Source organism: Carica papaya, chromosome 3 (assembly GCF_054855325.1).
Source record: "Carica papaya isolate Zhongbai chromosome 3, ASM5485532v1, whole genome shotgun sequence".
In the NCBI taxonomy this organism is placed as follows: domain Eukaryota; kingdom Viridiplantae; phylum Streptophyta; class Magnoliopsida; order Brassicales; family Caricaceae; genus Carica; species Carica papaya.
In genome coordinates, this window is record NC_142311.1 from 34,222,144 (window position 1) to 34,242,978 (window position 20,835).

At 31.9% G+C, this 20,835-nt stretch overlaps 1 protein-coding gene across 3 annotated transcripts; it reads right to left on the reverse strand.

Moving 5' to 3' along the window:
• Positions 1-5,420: 5,420 nt before the first annotated feature.
• Positions 5,421-13,610, reverse strand: LOC110806592 (Pentatricopeptide repeat (PPR) superfamily protein). Of its 3 annotated transcripts, XM_022031496.2 has the most exons (4): positions 11,138-13,607; positions 10,951-11,058; positions 10,691-10,741; positions 5,421-9,184 (listed from the first exon to the last, which is right to left on the reverse strand). In XM_022031496.2, the coding sequence occupies exon 1, from the start codon at positions 13,456-13,458 to the stop codon at positions 11,239-11,241; it is 2,220 nt and encodes a 739-aa protein (XP_021887188.2). In that variant the 5' UTR covers positions 13,459-13,607; the 3' UTR covers positions 5,421-9,184; positions 10,691-10,741; positions 10,951-11,058; positions 11,138-11,238. The 3 variants fall into 3 exon arrangements, with proteins under 3 accessions (XP_021887188.2, XP_021887187.2, XP_088072850.1); XM_022031495.2 differs by lacking the exon at positions 5,421-9,184 and having other exon boundaries at positions 9,307-10,741; XM_088216724.1 differs by lacking the exons at positions 5,421-9,184; positions 10,691-10,741; positions 10,951-11,058 and having other exon boundaries at positions 11,472-11,612; positions 11,803-13,610.
• Between the last annotated feature and the right edge of the window lie 7,225 nt (positions 13,611-20,835).

A 20,835-nucleotide genomic window follows, 5' to 3' on the forward strand; every position in this document is an offset into this window, starting at 1 on the left:
CCATAATTAATGTAATCCAAACGTAAAATAACTATTAATTGCATGTATTTATCGTAGAAGTCATGACATTTTTTTTTTCTTTTGAAAAGTCAGACATATACATATTGTATGTATCATCATGAGTTGGCTTTTCTTTAATCATTGAACATGACAATGAAAATATATATACACACATATATGTATGTACGTATGTATGACTTGAATAGAGAAGCTTGAGTTATCCCCCCTCCGGAGCTTTATAGGCCACCTTCATGAATACATACATATACTAGGTTTTGGTTTTTAAATTAACAAGATTTTTTTTTTTTTTTGATATAATGCAGTGGCGGCGGCAAATTGCAGTATATATAATATAATATATATATATATATAGGGTGTATGGATCTATGGGTCGACTTTGGATGGTGGTGACTACAGGTGCCTATTCTAGCTAGGGTATGTTTGTAGTGAGGTTCATGTGGAGGAGAAGAGAACAAAAAAGGAAAAACATAAACAACATTCTATGAAGAAGTAAGAAGAAAAGTATAAGTTGAATTCATAACAATTAATTTTTATTAGAATGTAAATAATTAATTGAATTATTTTTTATCTATATTAAATTTTTCGAATTCTTAATTTAAATACTATTTAAAATTATATAAAAACTAGATATCTCGTATCTGATTTCTAATAAAAATAAATAATTGAACATAATCCAATATAAAAATATGCTGGTTTAGTTCAACTCTCACCAAAACTAAAAATATCCCGTCTTTGATTCAAACTCCTATCCTTGATCGGTTCCTATTACAATTCTCGACCGACCAAAGGACACTCCTACAAGCTGCACCTTTTTTGTGACTCTCCAAGCTTTTTTTGTTTCCTTAAAGGAAACTAAGTTTGATCACATACCTCGTATACACCATTATTTTCCTTGATTGCATGCATATTCTCTACTAGACTTTTTTTTTTGTAGGTTTTTGAGAGACTGTGAACACAATCTGGAAACCTTCTATTCCACAAATCAACATCTTCTACCATTCCTCCATGAGCTTTTGCATGATTCCAGGGCAAACTAAAGCTCCTCTTTTCATTTTCACAGTCATCAATTCTTGATCATAAGGGTCTTGTATTATGCGTATATGATACTTAAAGAATACTTAATTTCTATCACTTGTCCAAAACTTGCCAGGTTTTCATCTAGTTTTAGGTACTTAAGAAATACTAGAAATTACTTTAATAGCTCTAGGAGTCTATTTTTTGAAACATCCCTCTTGCCTTCAATTTTCAAGCATTCACAATCGTCAATTCTCACCTTAGATGCATAGAATCTGGAAAGCCTTCAAAATAGACTTTGATCAGGTATCATATTATGGCTACATCCACTATCAATTAGCCAAGAATTAGTACTGGTGTTGGTTTGAGTAAGAAGTTACTACAAATAGTTTCTCATCCTGTGGTTCTTTTTTTTCAGTAGCTTGAGCTATCTGTTCATGTTGCAATTTCTTCCCTTTTGCATACTTTTTTCACATGTTCAAAAACCTTACAAGACCTGGACTGAACTCCAAACATAAACCAACAATACTTTTTTTTTTAATATTTAGTCTTCTTTCATCTTAACAAATACAAGCTCTCTCCCTCTCTTGTCTCTCTTTCTCTCACTTCCCTAGAACTCCTTAATTCTCTCCGAAGCTTTTTTGCCTATTTTACACCACATAATCCTCACAAGCATTGTTTCAAACCAAGTGATCAATAAAGGAAAGGCATGGTGCTTCACTTGTGTCACAGTTAGGTCTGCTCTTAAGGGAAAAGGTGAGAGTATCTGCACCAACTTCCACAGCTTCTCACAGGTTGGGGCGCCTCAAAAGGGCCTTCATCTTCACATTTCAAAGCCAGTAATTTTTCCGTTGAAAACTGGTGGAGAAACACTCTCTTAACTGCTTGAGGCCATGTTCAACAAGTTATGATTTTTGGTGGGTGGGTTTTGGTGGTTTTCCAACATAAAAGGTTCGTATTTCCAGTTCTCCAAAGAGTTTATGAGTTTCAATATCACTTGTTGATTGTTGGCTACGTGTATGTATATGTGTATGCAGAAACTGAATGACAAAGAAACTAGAGAAAACAAGAAATCTAGAGAAAAAATAAAGAGCAGAGAAGGGAGTAACGAAGAACAATTTTGGGCTGACACCACTATTTTTCCTTCATTTCATTGTCAAAAACCAAATACAAGTTGTCATCCATGACAACTGCTATTCTACCAAAAATAGTAAAGATGATTTAACCTTCTTAAGCTAACCTTAAACATCTCAAAAAGAAGCTAGTTCACTAATACATGTTTTACAGAAAACATAAACTAATGTAAAAAAACTAGATTGAAGGCAAAACATTGTTTCAAGCATTGCCCACAAAATGTCAACCCTTTAACAAAACATACATATAGATAATATATATAGAACATGACGACGTTAGAACTTTGAAGCTATGACGAACCAGAGTCCGCAAGTTGTTTAATTAGTAACGTTGGAGTTGTTTCTTCAATTCTTCTTTTTCTTCTTGTAGATCCTATGTCCTCATGACTTTAGTCACATAAGCAAAATTTTGGGGGTAAGATCCTTATTTAGAAAGTAAACTATTATATAAGCTCTATATATAGCTTACAGGTAGCTGTATAGGCAAGATGTAAGAGATGCAGTGAAACAAGCACTAAGGTGATATTGTTTCAAGGTATTGGTCTTGGCTGAGAATGATGTTCAGGATCTGGCCCTGATGGTGAAAGCCTATCAGGGGTCATGTTTTGGAACGTGGAAAGACGCTGGTAATGTTGTATCTTTGACACATTGTAACCTAATATTTCGCTGAGAAGAACATTGCTATTACTTGTCTTGGACAAGAGAAGTCGAGCTTGACAACTCGTGATCATAATTAGTGCCAAGACAAGAAACACTTTTGTGGGTGTTGTTGCTGGTTTAGTCATCTTTAACTTCTTCAGTTGAGCTTAAGTGAGTTCAAGACTGAAAGAAGAAAGTAAGAGATGGTGTTTCCAGCATGCAGGAGAAGTGAAGTAAGTAGTTGCGATAAGTCATATTACCTATTTATAGATGAAAATGTGAAGAGAAGAGAGATAGTGGTGGCTTCACTAGTGAGTCAATGATTTTGTTTTGTATTGAACTTGTATGGTTTTTTACTCAAATGGCTTGTTTGTGGGTTTCCCATAATTATTATTTTAGGCTATATATATATACACACATGATAAGGTAGAACTGTCTCCCACTCCTTCTCGAGTGCCTACCTAGCTCACCCTCTTCCATTTTCTGAATTGATCAGAGAGAAATGTAGAATTTTTCATTTAACTAGCTTGATCCAAATTATCACTTACATATCTATATATATAATATGGGAAGAGGGAAACCTAGAGTAAACATAGACCTGTTATAATAAATGGTCAAAAGATGACATGCAAAGTTGTTAATTTGTTCTATACCTATGCATGTGTAAATGCGTGTGTGTGCGTAGGGGGTGTATATATGCATGCATATATATTTAGAGAGAGAGAGAGAGAGAGAGAGCTTGAATAATATTTGTTTTGATCCACCCAAAATTCTCTTCCTATCAGTTCGCCACGTACAAAATTGATTCTTCCATTAGATTATTGAGGGGGTCACTTTTACAAAGTCTTTTGGAGAAGAGAATTAGAGAGATGAGAGAAATTGGAGGCATTATAATAAGCAATATCAACTATTGTTCAATGTAGATAATCTTAATTAACAATATATGCTAATTTATATATATAAACATATACAAGAATAAGATACTAGTGGAATCTTGTATATATATATATATATATATATATATAAACTAACATGTCGCCTGATAACAACAAATGGAACATGATCATCAGTCCATAGTCCTTCAAATATCATAATTGTTAAATCAAATACTCCAAATCATATCCAGGTCAGATATTTTGCTTTATGCATGTGCTAAACCAAATTATCCATCGTTTTGTTTTGTTTGTATATATGCTGTTCTCTTGTTTTCCTCAAATATTAATTTTAAATATTAGCAGAAAAGAAATATTAATTTTCTCTATCTCGAACACAGATAACATGCGATACACCATAAATTTGTCTGATGTGTATAATATATATATATATATATATAGAGAGAGAGAGAGAGAGAGAGAGAGCTAATGAAGCATTATCACTTTACTGATATGCTTCTCAAAGGTCAACTTGGTTGATACTAATAAGCCTATTGAGATCATCACATCCATGAATGTCTTACCTTTTTTTCTTAAAGTTATTCAATCAATACTAATCAATTACTATTTGATTGAATAATATGTAAATTCACCTCTCTCTATAAACATGTAAATTTAGTTGTAAATGCGTAAATTTAAACTATTAACGGTGAATTTTCATTTATTTTTTATTAAGATATTGTGTTATTTCAATATAAATACTATTTAATTAATAAAATATATAAATTTTTATTAAGATATTCTTTCTAATGAAATATATATATTATTCCTATTTGAACAAATTTAATCATTCAAATATAGTATTTTTTTTAAGTATGTCAATCACACACAACATAATCTTTCGTGTATAATCAAGAAGTTATGTGTTGATGGATTAAATTTTTCCAGGAACAGAGATGATCAGAAGGTGAGATGGAGTACTGAACTGTATTTTGCAGACGAAGAAGAATATGGTACGAGGAGAGTAAAGGCAACAATACTAAACTTATCTTTATCAATAAAAATAGACCATAATTACGTTGTTATTGGTCTATAGACGTCATTTAATTATTAAAATATATAAATTTTTAACTAAAAAAGAAAAAAGAAAAGATTGCATTTTGTTGAAAAAATGAACATTTGCTATGCATGCATTCGAGTCCAGAGAGAGAGAGAGAGAGAGAGAAATATTATTGAAAAGAACTAGAAATGGCGAGTAGTAAATTTGAAGAAAAATTAACATAATACATGGAATCTAAAAACTTATAAACTTGATCAATCGGCTTCCATGGAAATATGGTAGCTAGCTACAACTGCGGCCTGCTCTACCTAAAGGCTAGCAAGCTTTAACACAGACAGATATAATAGGAAGAAAAGAAAACAATATATATGTATAAGGAAATATAAGATAGAGCATAGCATATATATATATATATATATATATGCATATGTAAGGTAGTATTAAGGGGCGGCTTGGGGATTGGAGTGATGATGCTGAGGATCAGGTCCTGCGGGAGACAATCTATCAGTTTTCACTGTAGAGGAAATGCTTCGGTAATATTCCAATTTACTTTGATCATACCCAAGTTCATGCAGAAGAAGACGACTTTCAGTCCTCTTCCAAACATGGACTCGCCCCTCCAAACTTGTAACAAAGAATACCAACATAATCAACACAACTGCAACTGACCCTTTTCCTCCCATTAAGCACTTTTCTTCTACTTCTACCGACCCAACTATATATATATGTGTGTGTGTGTGTGTGTATTAATATGGAAGCTTGTAGCTTTAGGTACCAAACCAAATGCTTGTATTTATAATACCATATTGACAGTACTACTACACCAGATTAACCCAGCTATGTGCAAGGAGGAAACAAAGTGATCACAGCTGAACAATAATATATTCAATTAATATTTAATATTATAATAGTGAGCAATCTTTTAATAAACTAAAATATATATGTACATATATATTCAATGTTAATGTATAGAACACGAACATATACATTTCTTATCGTCTCATCAGCATATAAACTAAACTATTGATCTCTTCTGTTTTTTTTCAAATAGGATTTATATTTATTTAATTTTTTTTATTATTTTACAGTCGTATGATTACAACATAACAGCAAGAGAGCAGCTCCTCCTTTAATATTAATAAAATTGCATAGTTTTAACTTTGTAATTTTAGTAATTTTAACCCCTCTATTGGTTATGAAATATGATAATTTTGACACAATGGATCATATTTAACCCCACAACTTTTAGGAATTTTGACATTCTCAACCGACATTTTTATCTATACTTTGATTGAACCCACAAAAACTATTCCAGCACGGTCTTTATTTGACAAATAGTATAATTAAACATTTGTTTTAAAAAGTGAATTGAATTTCAATTTATTTACCAAAAATAAATTTTGATCTACCAAAAACAGCCTTGATATTCTTAATTTTCTTTTCTCATTTTTTTCCTCACTATTAGAAAAGAAGAAAACTAAATTCCATTTATTGCATTGAGTTAAAATATACTACATAGCAGAGTTTTCTACTTGACTATAATTTTTTGCTCTCTTTACTCCTCTTCTTAGCAAGGATTCTTGCTCTATCAGATGCTCAATGCAAACCCTAAATCCTACCCTCCTATTTTATCATTCATGTCGTTCTCTGCAGCTTTTTTGGTGTTTATATAATATTCATCCAGTTAATGAATGTTGATCTTCAATTATTTAGGGCCAGAACTAATCTTGTCTTTTGATCTTGTATGAGTTGGGGCGGATGTGATAGACTAGGATTGCTCTAGGAAGTGGATTTTTCCTTATCAACCTTTCAGTAAACCGAAGCGAACTGGATGATGCCTAAGATGAGGAGCAGATGCCTAATGCGAGTCCTGTTAATTGGCATGACCATAAAGACTATTCTGTGGTTACTATCAGAAGTAAGGCTATGTTGAAGCTTCTACCCAAAAGAACTTATAATTTGACAAATATGCAATATGTAATTTTACTTGCAAATATTAATGCTGAGAATCTAGAAGCTTATCGGGTATGCTATTGCATAAATGGATTAGTGGTTCAGTTTGGTCTTCTCATGTAGGCTAACTATTTGTTTAATGTTTCCATACTAGACACATAGATTGATCCCTTGTGGAATCAAATGTCGAAAGGCAGAAAGTGATACAATGTTAAGGAGAAGATCTAAGGTGAGTGCTCAATCGTGCATAAGAACTTAAGATCATTAGCTCGAGTTTTCATTCATGAAATTTTTTAGTTCATTTTTTACTGTGTGCCTGTCCAATGACTGAAGATCTTCTGGTTATCTTATGGCTGATGAAATATAAATATAGAATTGGTGATATGATGATAATATTTTAATAGCATGGTTCTTTTGGGAGTTATAGTAAATATTATCCAGCAAAGCAAAAATGTCTAATCATTCTATATATAAATATTATCCAGCAAAGCAAAAATGTCTAATCATCCTATATATAAATATATAGACACACACACATATTACTTCAAAAGAGAAAAAGTACTAGTGGTTTCACATTAGTGAATGAGCAAGTTCCATTTTATCTCTAAGGAAAAAGCGTTAATCCAAACCGACAATCGAATAGAAATCAGTTTGAGAAACCCTGAAAATGGACAGTTGTTGGAAAATATATAATTTTTACCAAAAGCTCCACATAAACTATAGCTAATTAATGGATCCTTTGATCCACATAAAAACTAAAAAAAGGAGAGACTGAATCTTATGATTATATTTCATCCACTACAACCACTTCCTTCCTACTTTATCGACTGCCACATCAAATTTTTCAGAGTTAACTTCATCTATCAACAAGTAATTAAAGGAGGATAAATGAAAAAACAAAGGAAAACAAGTACCCTCGACTAGTTTCCTAATTGAGGTATGTGTATGTATATAACTAATTTGTTTGAGAGATCTAGTAAGTTCATAATAACCTAGTGATCAAGTGATAATTAAACAATTATTTTTTCTCCAGTAACTTAAAATTTAATTAGTAACTTAAACTTAAGAGTGTTAAAATTTAATAACTCACAACACTTAAATTCCCCTTAATCACTACCATGCATAAAACCTGCAGACCATAACACTCAAAAAGAGCCTAATTCCTCTTTGAGTATGTTTGTGTGAGTTGTGTGCTACAGTGGGATGCGGAAATTGGATATATAACTCTATGAGGTATATGGCAATTTATAACTACCAAGGGTTAGCAAACGAATACAATAATTCTGAAGGGTCAAAGGGTGCCTCAACCACATTCTGTCCACTTTACTATAGTTAATTCTTCTTAAACATAATATGCCAAGTCTATGTGCATTTTATAAGTCACTGTGATAAATTATGCTAAAAATTTAAATTGATAGGAAAATGTCCAATACATCATTTACACATTAAGATGCATCCTTAAGAGTAAATCTGGTAAACTGCTAAATGTTGATCAAACATAAATTCCCCTTATCTTGTGACAATAAATTAATATAAATGAGGCGGCAGCCATCATTTGAAACCTAATGTTCTGCCTTTAATGCTATACAAATAATAAAACTGAGTTGATTTCTGTGAAAAAAACTTAACTTTAAAAGAAATAATTTAACACATTATTTTTACATTAATATCTTTTGCACAAAAAGGTTCTTTTGCAAAAGGGGTTTAACCAACTGGAAGAATTTCTTATTGTTTTTTTTATCCTCAATATTCTTTCCTTTGTTTCCTTTCCTATTGGCATACGGGCCCGGAGCAAATTATCTATGGCCAGGAGGCCATAATGATAAGAAATGGAGTCAATGAAAAACAACCAAACACGAAATTTGGTTGATCTTCGGGTTGGATGCAAAGCAATTAGGAACAAATGGGTCCCAATAATTAAGATAAAATTTAATGTTAATAATTTTTTCTTCGAAATAAAAGTATAAAGTGTGATATTAATACGGACATCCCGTACCAATCAATTTATCAATTAGGTCCTCAAAATCCTCCAACGAACTTGAAGGATGACACAATAACAAAAAACCAAAAATCTAGACTATTTATTCGTAAGTATATCAAATCCATTCGCATCTTCTATCCCTTCAAAAGCAAATTTTTGAATGATGATAAACACACACACTGTATATGTACTTGAATGATGATAAAAACAATGAATATATATGTGTACGTATATATATGCTTGATATATATGATGCTAAAAAATATGTTTAGTAGACCAAAATGACCTACTCAAATAGGCAATTGCCCCCTAACATCTTCATAATGTGCAAGGATGAGTCTATTTTAAGTAAAAAGAAGAATACGCATAAAATTTAAAACAGATTGCCATTGAAAAGGAATCAGGATTAGGTCACCATGAGAATAACAATATACCGATTGTAATAGATGTTCTCATTAAAGCAATAAACACCATGCCGACCGACAATTTGAATTTGGGACAGGGGCCATACCTACATGTTTACCATGAATTTTAGTGATCCTCTCCAATTTATTGTTATTTTATTTTCTATACAAAATTATATATACACATAATAATAATAATACTAATAATAATAATAAAATTATACAAAAATAATGAACTACTTGATAATTTATACTTAATGTAGGTAACATACATATAAAATAAATAATGTACACATAAATATTTGGTTTACAAATACATCTGACAAACTTTGAGAATTTATAATTGATAGCAACTGGTCCAACTATTGACCAGTATTTATACCATATTGGTACTGGACAGGTATAGTATGTACAAGCTAATAAGAACAACTGGTATGACATTATTTACCATACTAGTTCTCCTGTATAACAAGCCTTAGTTCTTAATTAATTCTAAAAATGCTAGGCTAGTTGAAGAACTCAAGTTAAAGAGTTGAGAATGGATAAACTCGTGTATATATATGACATACACTTCTTGAGAAAAAGGAGAATAATATCTTCGCACATGGTTCACAGTACATATGCAAAATTGACCATAAAGGATAATAGAGAATGAATTTCTACTTCTTCACTGTGTGAAACCCTTGGGACTACAAAATTATCAAATAGCTAATGATAAGACTTTGAAATCTTTGTGGTTTTAACTCAGTATCTGGTTCTTTACGTGTCATAAATATGTTGAAGTGAATTAAGGTTAACATATTTGTAATTAATGCACAAATTTGGAAGAACATAGATACCTTATCTAAATTTGAAATTATATCCTATTAATTGAAGGATTGACACATCATGACTTGTTACTACGAAATTAAATTTGGGGTCCTGCAATTGAAAGAATTTTCTGGTTTGTCATGCTTTAGTTTAATTCTTTAAGAGGTTAGTGGCAATAATTGGTCATACTTTCGTCAATCGTTAAACCTATTTTACTAATATGGGAGTAATTGAGATCAAAGAGAGATTAAATATTTATAGTAAAAATGCACTTGAGTCCATTATTTGCAAGTAGGAGATGTTCATATATGGGTTCGGACTAGACTATGAATATTACCAAGGATGAGGTAACCTGGATCAGCCCACATGAGTGAAATAACTACATAGTGTTTACTTCCTGAAACCACCTATTAAGTGGTAGATACCAATTGGTCATCTGGAAGTTGTGGACTTTCGAATGTAATATCTCCAAGCATTCTTGGATGTTTTTCCTCTTCACTCTCTCAAAAAAAAATTCCACATTCTTTTGCTCTCTAAATCTAACCTAGAGGTTGCGGAAAACCTGTTAATTAATTCACTTTGATGGGTTAAGTGGTCAGTATGCAAATCTAATATGACACTCTTTGTTGCTTCAAAAATCTAGGTATTTATTTCTATTTTTCTTGTATAGTTACTAACTTATTTTGTGTGTTTAGCACACGTAAAATCTAAACTTTCTACCATAGCCTTCTAATGTCCCAAATAATGAGTAACTTAAACCTGAATCACCTCATGAGTTAGGAAAGTAAAATTAGCTTACTCACCAGGAAGATCTTTTGATGAAATGTTGACCTTGCTCAGATATACAATAGATGCTGCAACAGAAGAAAACAAAAGGTTAGATCTGTAGATCTTCAATTTCCATTTCAAAAAATTATCATACTAGATAAAGATGCAATCTGTATCCAAATGGCTTAATTTTGCTTGTGCTGGGTTTTCTCCTTGCCAAGATCATTTAGTTAACACAAGAACAGCTCCAGGACATGCATTAAGTTCCACTGGACCCTGAGGGCTAAGCTGTTACCTTGAATAGTGTGAATGAGGCATTGCGAAGCCCCAGATAATGAACAAGAAGTAGCATAATCTTGGTTCCATTCTTGCATAAAGCAAGGTTTTCACCTAGTCTGCTAGCCTGTGTTTGTAAAACTGTCCTTGTCAAACAAAACCACAAATCAGTTGGCAAAAATCTGCTAAATTATGAACTTTTATACCTTTTCATCTTGGCAATGAGAATCCGAGAGGTGAAAAAAATGTAAGGATCCAACACTGTCCAATGCAGATGATTCCCCATCAGTCTAAGAAACAGAATGAGTTAAGTTTCCATTTTGGCTTCTTGAGTCCCAACAGTTCCATATCTCTTGCACCCTCCAAGAAAGCTGCGCCAAATAAGGGCATTAGGTGGAAAAGGCATGCTAGAAATCAGTTGCTCCGCATCCCTAAGGCATCCACATCTGACCAACATATCTATTACACAATGATAATGATCAATATCTGGTTCAATTCCATAACTTGAGTGCATTTTTCTGAAAATCTCCATCCCTTCTCTCACTAAACCTCCATGCCTGCACACACTAAGTATTGAAAGGAAAGCAACCCCATCAAGGTCAAAACCCAGTGATTCCATTTCCCTGAACCGATCAAATGCCTCACGAACATAACCATGGACTCCGAGAGCAGAAATTAGAGCTGTCCATGTGATAAGGTTTCTATCAGTCATTTCATCAAAGATTTTCACTGAACTCCTAATGCTCCCACATTTTCCATACATGTCAATCAAGATATTGCACAAGAAGGTATCACAGAGACTGGAATTAGTTTTTATAATAAGACAATGAATAGAACTACCCAAAGCAAGGTTGCAGAGTTTACTACATACGCATAAAACACTAACAAATGTGTAATTATCTGGGAAGATTTGAGCCAGCTGCATGTGTCGAAAAAGTTCAAAAACCTCTGCGTAATTACCGCTTCGAGCACAAGCAGCAATTACAATGTTCCAAGATACAAGATCAGGTTCTTCAAGCAGAGAAAGCAGCCTTATCGTTTCATAGTACTGAGCAGATCTGTTATATATTCCAGCAATGATATTGGATTGGACAACAGAAATTGGTGCTTTAGAAAAATCAACAAAAGACATGGCGTCAGTCATGAGAAAATTCTTTGCATATGAAGCCATGAGGGAGCTCAATACATAATCATTATTTTCATAGCCCAGCCTTGTAATCAAACAATGAAGCTGCCGGAGTTCTAATGAAGATGATGATTTAAGGACAGCAGAAAATGTAATTTCATTAGGTTGGAAACCTGATTGGAGCATTTCCACTAGCAAAGAAACTGAATAAGAACAGAATTTATTAGCATAACCTAAAATCAATGTATTCCAAGATACCACATTCTTCTCATGTATATCATGGAAACAGCAGTGAGCATCTTCCAACTGATCACATTTAGCATAAAAGTCGACCAATGCACTACCCAAAATAACATCAGATTCAAAAGCATTCTTGATTATATTAGCATGGATGGATTGTCCAAACTTTGGGATCACCAAACTAGTGCAAGAAGTTATAACACTTACATAAGTTGCCTGGTTAGCCGACATATCACCAACCATCATTCGTATATAGTATTTCAATGCTATTTCAAGGCTTTCACTCTTTGCTAGCGCACCCATTATCGTATTCCAAGATACAATATCCCTAACAGGCGCTTCCTCAAATATCTTCTCCGCAAAGCCAAGGCTTGCACATTTGACATACATACTGAGGAGAGAATTCACAACAGTAACTTCATAAATGAATCCATTCTTAACTACTAAACAATGTATATGCTGTCCTATTTCCAAATCCCTCTCACTTGATAAACCAGATAAAACACCCAAGAAGGAGCATTCAGAGAGAGAAGACTGCATTCTAACAAGCTCACGAAACATGGACATACAATCATCAATAAACCCATATTGTGCAAATAAAGATATAATAGCATTCCAAGTCACCAAGCTCTTTCTAGGTATATCTTCAAAAGTCCTTACCGCTTCATCCAAACATCCAAGCCTACCATACAAACCCAACAAAGCGGTCCCAACAAAAGCATCAGCATAAAACAAGCCATTCTTCACACTTAGTCCCTGCAGCTGAACCCCACGGAAAATGTCAAAAGAGTCACCGGACAACAACCCCCCCAAAGTGAACTGACTCGCAGAAAACCCATAACCTCTCATCCCACCAAAAAGTTTCCAAGCTTCCTCTTCATCCCCACATCTACCATACGCACTTATCATTGAGTTAAAGGAGACTAAGTTTCGGTCAGGCATTTTGTCAAACACTTTACTCGCAACGTGTAACTGACCCATTGATCCGTAAAGAGAGATAAGATTGTTGTAAATAAAGATAGGTTGGGCAAGATATGGTGCCAAGGTAATGGTGAGTGCATGAAGAGCTTTCGTTGCTTTAATGGAAGGAGTTTGCGTGCAAGCTCGGAGTAAGTTACGGACATATTGATCGTGGTTGAAGAAATCTCCATGGAAGTTCATGCATGCAACATAAACACCAATGATTAATAAATTTTCTAAGAAAAAAAGAAACTCTTGCTTATGATCTGCTCGACATGCATTGAGACCCGGATAATCAAGTATGGACTTTGGGCCAAATTTGAAGATTAAAATTGGGGAAGGTTAGGTTTTGATTTTGGGCTAATGGGTTTAATTTAGGGCTTGTTTTAGGGAGGGATAGTTACTTGATCAAAATTAAAATATGACAATAACTTAATCTTTATTTTGATTAAAAAATACTAAATATAATAATAATTGATGTGTAATTATATATATATATATATATAGTTTAGAAAATAAATATTTAAAACAAATTTTGGAAAACTCCTTATATGTGTTTAAAGTTTGATGAAAAATTAAGTTAAATATTCAAAATTCTAAAATATTTTCGAAATTATATGAAAACGTTCAAAATTTCTTTCAAAGTATTGCTTTTCAAAAGTTTTATAAATTTTTAAATATATAATAAAATTTATTATTTCTATTAATTTTTTCCAGTGATCGTTGACTTAACATAAGACCATCTATTTGCATCATGTTTATTTCAAAGTTCACGCTACGTGAGAGAGAGAGAGAGAGAAAATGCCGAAATCTTATAAATTAAAGCACAAATGTTTTAAAGACACAAACAGTTAACGAATAATCATCAAAAAGCTTCTGAGCATAATAAATATGGATTTTGCTTAACAATTATCGATTGCTCACCGTACCAAGAAGAAGATTCGCTAACATAGCCTCCACGTAAATAACTATGTGAAAGATTAAAACATAATATTGATCGTAATGCTTTGTGACATCACAATTATTTTATTGAGTTATAAGTATCAGAATCCATTACATATTATTTATTGAAAAAAAAAATGATTTATTAAGAAAGTCAAATATATAGTTGTGGATGTCGTGCTTGACGCACCAAAAAATTTAAATAAATCACAAAGATAATTAAATTTCATTTAAATCCTTCCTTCTCCTTTGACTTTTTTTTTTTAAAAAATAAAAAATTAATTAAAATTTTTTAACCCGTCATAACTACTATAATTAAAGAAATATAGTTATCACGTAACTTTTTTTTTTTTGTTTAAAAATATAAAAAATTCATTGAAATTTAATTCAATTTAGTTATCACAATATTATTAATACATTAATAAATCAAAATTTTAGGAGGTGAATTTATCACACGGGATGAGAAGTCAACGACAATGAAGTCGGTCTGGCAACCCTTGGCTAAAGGGGTATGGAAGTGCAAAGTAGATGGCGTTGTGTTTGACAGGGGGCTCGAGTGGAGGGCCACGAGACAGTTCTAAACGATGAGAGCAGCACAATTTCGAAGACTTTTGTTGACATATTACTACGGGGTTGCCATTCTTCCTACCTCGCGAAACTCCTTGGCTGCCTTGATCCGTTGCTATACCTTTTGAACAACATTTTCGAGCCAGACATTCTAGAAGTTAATACCCAATGTGTGATGAAGGCTCTTGTGTTCCCAACCGAAAATAATTTGAAATTTAGTCTCGTTAATGTAGAACTTTTACACGACATAACATTCCGCTAGACAAATAAATACGGCACATAGATTAACGAGAACAACGAGTTGGTACCCTGAGTTTCGTGTTTAGAAGCACTTATCTCCGAATGCTATTATACTAATCTTTATTGAAGTTGGTTTTCTTTCAAAAATAAATATTTATAGCAAACTATATATTATAAATGGATACTTAACAAACCATGAGGTATCCACTTTCTTGCCTTTGACTTGTAGAGAAGTTTCTTGTGCGTTATGGGTGCGGCGAATGAAAAAGGTTTGGATATGCTTTGCGTGAGTGCTACCATCACTTATAAAGATTATAATTAGATACATACATCCACCTTTTTTTGAATTTTTGTTTTTTTTTCCCACTTAATTATAATTATATAATACACCAATTGATTATATAATCAGTTGAAATCAAAATGTATAAAAAAAAATTAATTTTTTGTAAAAATTTATATATTCATCAATTTAAATAACACGTAAAATTAAAAGAGAGCATAAATTCGACTTAAATTTTTGTAAAGAAATAAATGTATGAATCGTTCAGTTAAGTTGTGATCAGTTAATATCGTCATTTATTATTCTGAATAAATACGCTCAAATAATGGTGTTTTAACTATATTTTACGAGATTTTTTTTAATAAGTGTGTATTATATCTAAATTTATTATAATAAGATACGTCGATCAATTTATTAAGAAAAAAAAAGCACAAGAGCAATATAAGAGAACTCCATAGCCAATGTCTCGTGAAGGGACTATGGATGACTAAAATGAAACACAATGAACTCACCGGCCTCAACCGATAGAAGAACCAGGACATTCTGGGTTAGTTTTAGAAATTGAGAGAGCTAGTGCAACCGAAACCTCTAGCTATTGAATCGAACATTGATTTTAAATAACCAACAATTGTCAATATTAACGTGAAGATATTTGATGTTGAGTCTTGTTATAAAGAGAATGTTCTTTCGGAATCAATAATGACACATTCTTCTAAGAAAACAAGATAAATTGAGACATTTGACATCTTCTTCGATCTAAATTCGACTATTAAACTCGTTATTGAGATAAATTGTTGAACTAGTTAAAAAAAAAAAAAATTGAATCACGAAATATCAATATTTATCGACTATTGTATCTAAGTATAAAATAACTTCTAAGTGTATAGATTAATCCGCGTCGATTGTTCACGTATTCTCTAAAATTTCAAATTCGACAGTATTTTAGTTTATCACGTAAACTTACACTATATTTTCATCATCGATCATAAATATATAATAATAAATATTATTGTAATTAATTGTTAGAAAGAAATGTGAGAATATATATATATATATATACAAGTTTCTGTCCCTTCGGTACTTGATAGGGGGACACAGTTCTGAGATGAAAAAAAAAGTAATTAGGGTTTAGGCCAAGGCAAGTCTTAGCAGCTCCTGAGAGATGGAAGTGGTACAAAGAGGATCTGACTAGACACACCACTTTGTTTTAATCTCATTTACAATAGATATATACGAGAAAACATCTCATACGATGTTCCTTGTTTTTTTTTTTTTTTTCTTCTTTTCATTTTTGTCTGTCTGCACATGAATATTCACTGATTTGGACAGCTCATACCTGAATATATATTGGTTGTTAATGATATATACATACATATAACCCTTGTTTTTATCTTCAAATTCTCAATCAATTATATAGCAATCGACTTATATGAGTATATATATTACTGGTAAAGACAAAAGCTAACCCATGAATCTGACGTACCCCATTTCTTTCTTTTTTCTTTGGTTCTTCAACGTAAGAACATTATGAATAGACAACTGATCAGGCTGGACTATATATACACACATCCAGAACAAGGGTCTTCATATCAGATTAAAAACTTTAATTTGATTTATGAAAAGAAAAAAGTAAACGTAGTTTGACATATATTATATATATAATTACCAGTAGTTCTATATAGGAAATTAATGGCTGGATCCAAGCTTTTTGTGTTGCTTATTCTGCTGTTAGTTGTATTCTCCAAGTTAGAATGTAGACCTCTTGATCATGGTGATAATCGAAAATTAGAGAGCAGTGATAGCAAAAACTTAACCCGAATCCATGAAGCGTTGCAGGAAAGATGGAAAGGTTTAAAGGCCATGAACTTGGGAGATCACGAAGACGTGGCTTCGAACTCTTATTATTATGACTCGAAGCGTCTCAGCCCCGGGGGACCAGACCCGAAACACCATTAGCATGTCTAGCTAGGTACTTATAATTATTGTTTCTATGAGTTGCTTAGTGCAGAGGTATGGATAGAGACGATGATGGTGGTGATGATGATGATGGTGATGATGATGATGGTGATGATGGTGATGGTGATGGCGATGATGTAGTTACTGCTGACATCTTGAGAGACTTTTCCTTTTTTTTTTTTTTTTTTTTGTGATCATCTTCTGATTCCGCCAACTTTTTCTTTTTCTTTGTTAATCAATGGAAACAAAAATGCAAGTTTCAAGAGAAACAAGATTAATAGTTGTCCCAATTCTGGATCTTTTCCTCTCTTTCTTCTTCTGATAAAAAGATCTATATATATATATATATGTATCTATGCATGTACGTACGTATGTATGTATGTACATATATATGGCGTCTGGATACAGATATATAAGAAATGGAATGTATTTAGAACTCGACGTAAGCTAATTGGCATGAAGTGCATGAAAAGATTTTATGACCTATAATGTCCTTTTACTACAATTTTTATATTGAAATTATTTTTAAAATAAATTTTAGTAAAAATTTTGAATTTAAAAGCTGTTTTAATTAAAAATTATTTTTAAAGCATTTTTACTATCTAACGTAAATATCGATGGAACAAAATATATAATTATTTATTATTTTATTAATTTAACAACCAATAAAAATAAATAATATTTCATTAAAATTTTTACGTTAAATCAAACTCTAATTTTAAACGGTAAATTAAACGTCATAATAAATTATTATGCTTTTAAGTGAAACGGATTGAGTTTGAAAATGATTCCACTCTAATTTTTTATGGTAATCGCTAAATGATTGAGTTATTTTAAATAGGTGAGTCTTGCAGTCAAATTCTCTTCTGCCTTCACACTCGATGGTTTAAATCTGTTCGGCCCAAAGAAATATTTATACACCTTTATTATTTTTTGGGAGGTCTACGCTCCATAAAAATTATTTATTTGAAACTATCTCTTGATCCGTAGATCCTGACACAAGATTAATATTCTAATTTTTTCAGATTAGGCTCGAGCCTCTCTAGAAAGAGGCTTTCTTCGCCTTCCACCTAATCTACGTAAAAAAAAAGCCCAAAGCCAAGCCTAGAGAGCAGTGAAGCTTCATAGGATTTTTCTGTCCAAGTGCGGATAATCCGCATTTTCACAAACATGTCTATTTCATTGAACTTTTTCTCTGAAACAGTGCTTAGATCATTACGTTTACGTATGATTGAAATATTGTAGTTTACACTATATAAATTTTTTAATATTTTTATTAAGATCACATATTACACAATCATAAATTATTACTAAACCGACATACTCTGACACAAGATTAATATTCTAATTTTTTCAGAGTAGTATGTTACTAATGGCTCGAGCCCCCCTAGAAAGAGGCTTTCTTCTCCTTCCACCTAATCTACGTAAAAAAAAAAAAAAGCCCAAAGCCAAGCCTAGAGAACAGTGAAGCTTCATATGATCTTTCTGTCCAAGTGCCGATAATCCGCATCTTCAGAGACATGTTTATTTCGTCGAATTTTTCTCTAAGACAGTGATTAAATCGTTACGTTTACATATAACTGAAATATTATAATTTACACTATATAAATTCTTTAATATTCTTATTAAGATCACATATTAGGCAATCATAAATTATTAAAATAACCATAATAAGATTAAAAATTGTATTGGTCGAAATTACTAAATCGACATACTCTTATACAGTTTATAATACTCAGAATCCAAACACTACTGAGCTAATAATCTTTTATGTCTAAACTGTTAATCTTATAAGTTTAAACTCAAATTCTTAATAACAAATGATTTAATAACTTCACTTCTTAGAGTAATTTACTCAAAAATTAATTGAACCCAAATTTAATTTAACTAATATCTTCTATTTTTTCACTAAAAAAAGAAGAACCTGCAGCAATCCACAGAAGAATGGAGGTGGGAGATGTTAAAGAACAAAAGAGAAATCCATGTAATTGACTAATTGAACATACTGATGTATTATTCTCTGGTATGTATGATGGTTGATGAGCACGAATCAACCATTCAATCAATTTAATAATTGAAAAAAAAAAAAAAAAGGAAAAGAAATCCCTTAGATCTGATCTTACAGATCCGACCAATTATCTAAACCCCATTCTCAGCGACTTAGAGCCCATCCCTTCCACCGACTCAATCTCCGCATCTGCCTTTCGCTTCCGACAAATCGTTGTAGAGACTGGGAAAGACAAAGGCGTTGATGTAGCTTGCTGTAATTGTTGAACCGAGTTACAGAAGAGATGAGTAATATCAGCCAGAGGCCTCCTAAACCTCCTAAAACCTCTCTTCGTCGAAGCTGGATTGGCAGGAGTTGAAGATACAGGAGGGATATTCTCTTTGTTGTTCTGCTCCTGCTCGGAACTGATCTTACCAATCTTACTCTCCATTGTTCCCTGCTTCTGTTTGAGAGAAGGAAAATGATTCGATGGAGAAGCTGAGATTAACGGAGGTATATGTAACGAGTAATGAGTGAAATTTTTTGGAGGGATGTACAGCATAGGTAAGATTTTCAGAGGGAGAGAGTTAGAGAGATTTGAAAATTTTAATGGCGAAAACTGAAATTTCTGGTGAGGGAGGGAGGGAGGGGGAAGAGGGAGATTTTGAAATTTTGAGGTGGCAAAATAAGATTTGTCCACCAAATAAATTGCTTTGGGCGCGGAGTGGAAGTAGCCAAAAAAAAAAACAATGAAATATTTATTTTAACGCCACTCCACCTGACAAATTTGTCATAGGATTTACAAAATAATATAATTTTAATTTTAATATATAATAATTTTATTATATAAAAATTTAAAACTATTTTTAAATTTTATTTTATTATGGAAGTATCTCTATGTCAATCTTTTGCTAGTTCTATGATAATATTTTTTTATTATACAAATTAAAAGATAATATTTTATTATAAATTACATATTTATTATTTTATAGAATTTATTTATTAATAATAGTTGGATTCAATCGTTACAAATAGTGTTATGGGTATAAATTTTTTTTTAATATTAATATAATATAGAAATATGTATTATTAAAATTATGTTTTGTAATTTCATTTAGGATTAAGAATAAAATCTTATATATACATATATATACACACACATATATACATATAAGAAGGAAAAAGAAAATGCTGTTGCAGTTAATGCAAGGATTATGCTTTATTAAAACATTTTAATTAATTTTGGCAAAAGTATTTGTTGAAATTTTAGACTTAGTATATTTATATTAAATAATTAATAAAAAATAAATTAATTGTAATTTTAATATAACTACAACTAGAAATATTATATCATAGATAATATTAATCAGAGTAAAAATTAATACATTAATAACAAAATATTTACACTTCTACAAGAATAATTCAAGATTCAGTTATTACGACCATACTAAACAATCTTTCGAAGCGATTATAAACTTTTTTATAATCGCTTCGTTATGATATCGCTTGTTGATTTCGATCCTTGTGGACTGCTAACAAGATCAAGTATGAGTAGGCAAACTTAATTTTAACAAGCACAGTTGGAATCTAATAATATTCTTTGAAA